Consider the following 500-nt stretch of genomic DNA (forward strand, 5'->3'; position numbering starts at 1 on the left):
GTGCCATTGCTGCCTTGGAGAATTGATGTGCCACTTGCCCCCTGAAGGAGGGGTGTTGCACCACTCACCTGGTTTGAAGAGGAATTTGGAAGTAGGATGGATGATGCAGATGACTGAGGTATAAGAACTGAGGAACCACCTAGGTGTGTTGTAATTGTTGCAGGCTGAGAGGTTAGGATGACTGCCTCTCCAGTCCCGAGACCATGATCCACTCCAGTCTGGAGGTCAGCCAGAGTTAGACCACTTTCACCAACACTTTGGGTGAATGAAGTTGGAAGAACCTGAAAATATAAAATGTTTTCTTGGTGTAAGTTAACTATGCAGAAAATATTTCTCAAAGGACTTAGAACAACCTGCACTTGACACCACCAGACCTTTTCTATGGATAACATACATACACTAGATGCTTCGCTTAAAAAATAATACATGCCATAAAAAAAAAGGACAGTTACTGATTTTATAAGCTTTTCCACCTCACCTGAGACGATGAGAGATCTTCC

At 43.2% G+C, this 500-nt stretch overlaps 1 protein-coding gene across 1 annotated transcript in view; it reads right to left on the reverse strand.

The window, feature by feature from the left end:
* LOC119589339 (zinc finger protein 236-like) overlaps positions 1–500 on the reverse strand; it is a gene marked incomplete in the record, with an annotated part of 34,598 nt that overhangs the window by 12,968 nt on the left and 21,130 nt on the right. The window contains 2 exon segments of the mRNA XM_037937958.1: positions 5–281; positions 479–500. Coding sequence (XP_037793886.1) covers positions 5–281; positions 479–500 — 299 coding nt within the window.

Source organism: Penaeus monodon, chromosome 25 (assembly GCF_015228065.2).
Source record: "Penaeus monodon isolate SGIC_2016 chromosome 25, NSTDA_Pmon_1, whole genome shotgun sequence".
NCBI lineage: Eukaryota > Metazoa > Arthropoda > Malacostraca > Decapoda > Penaeidae > Penaeus > Penaeus monodon.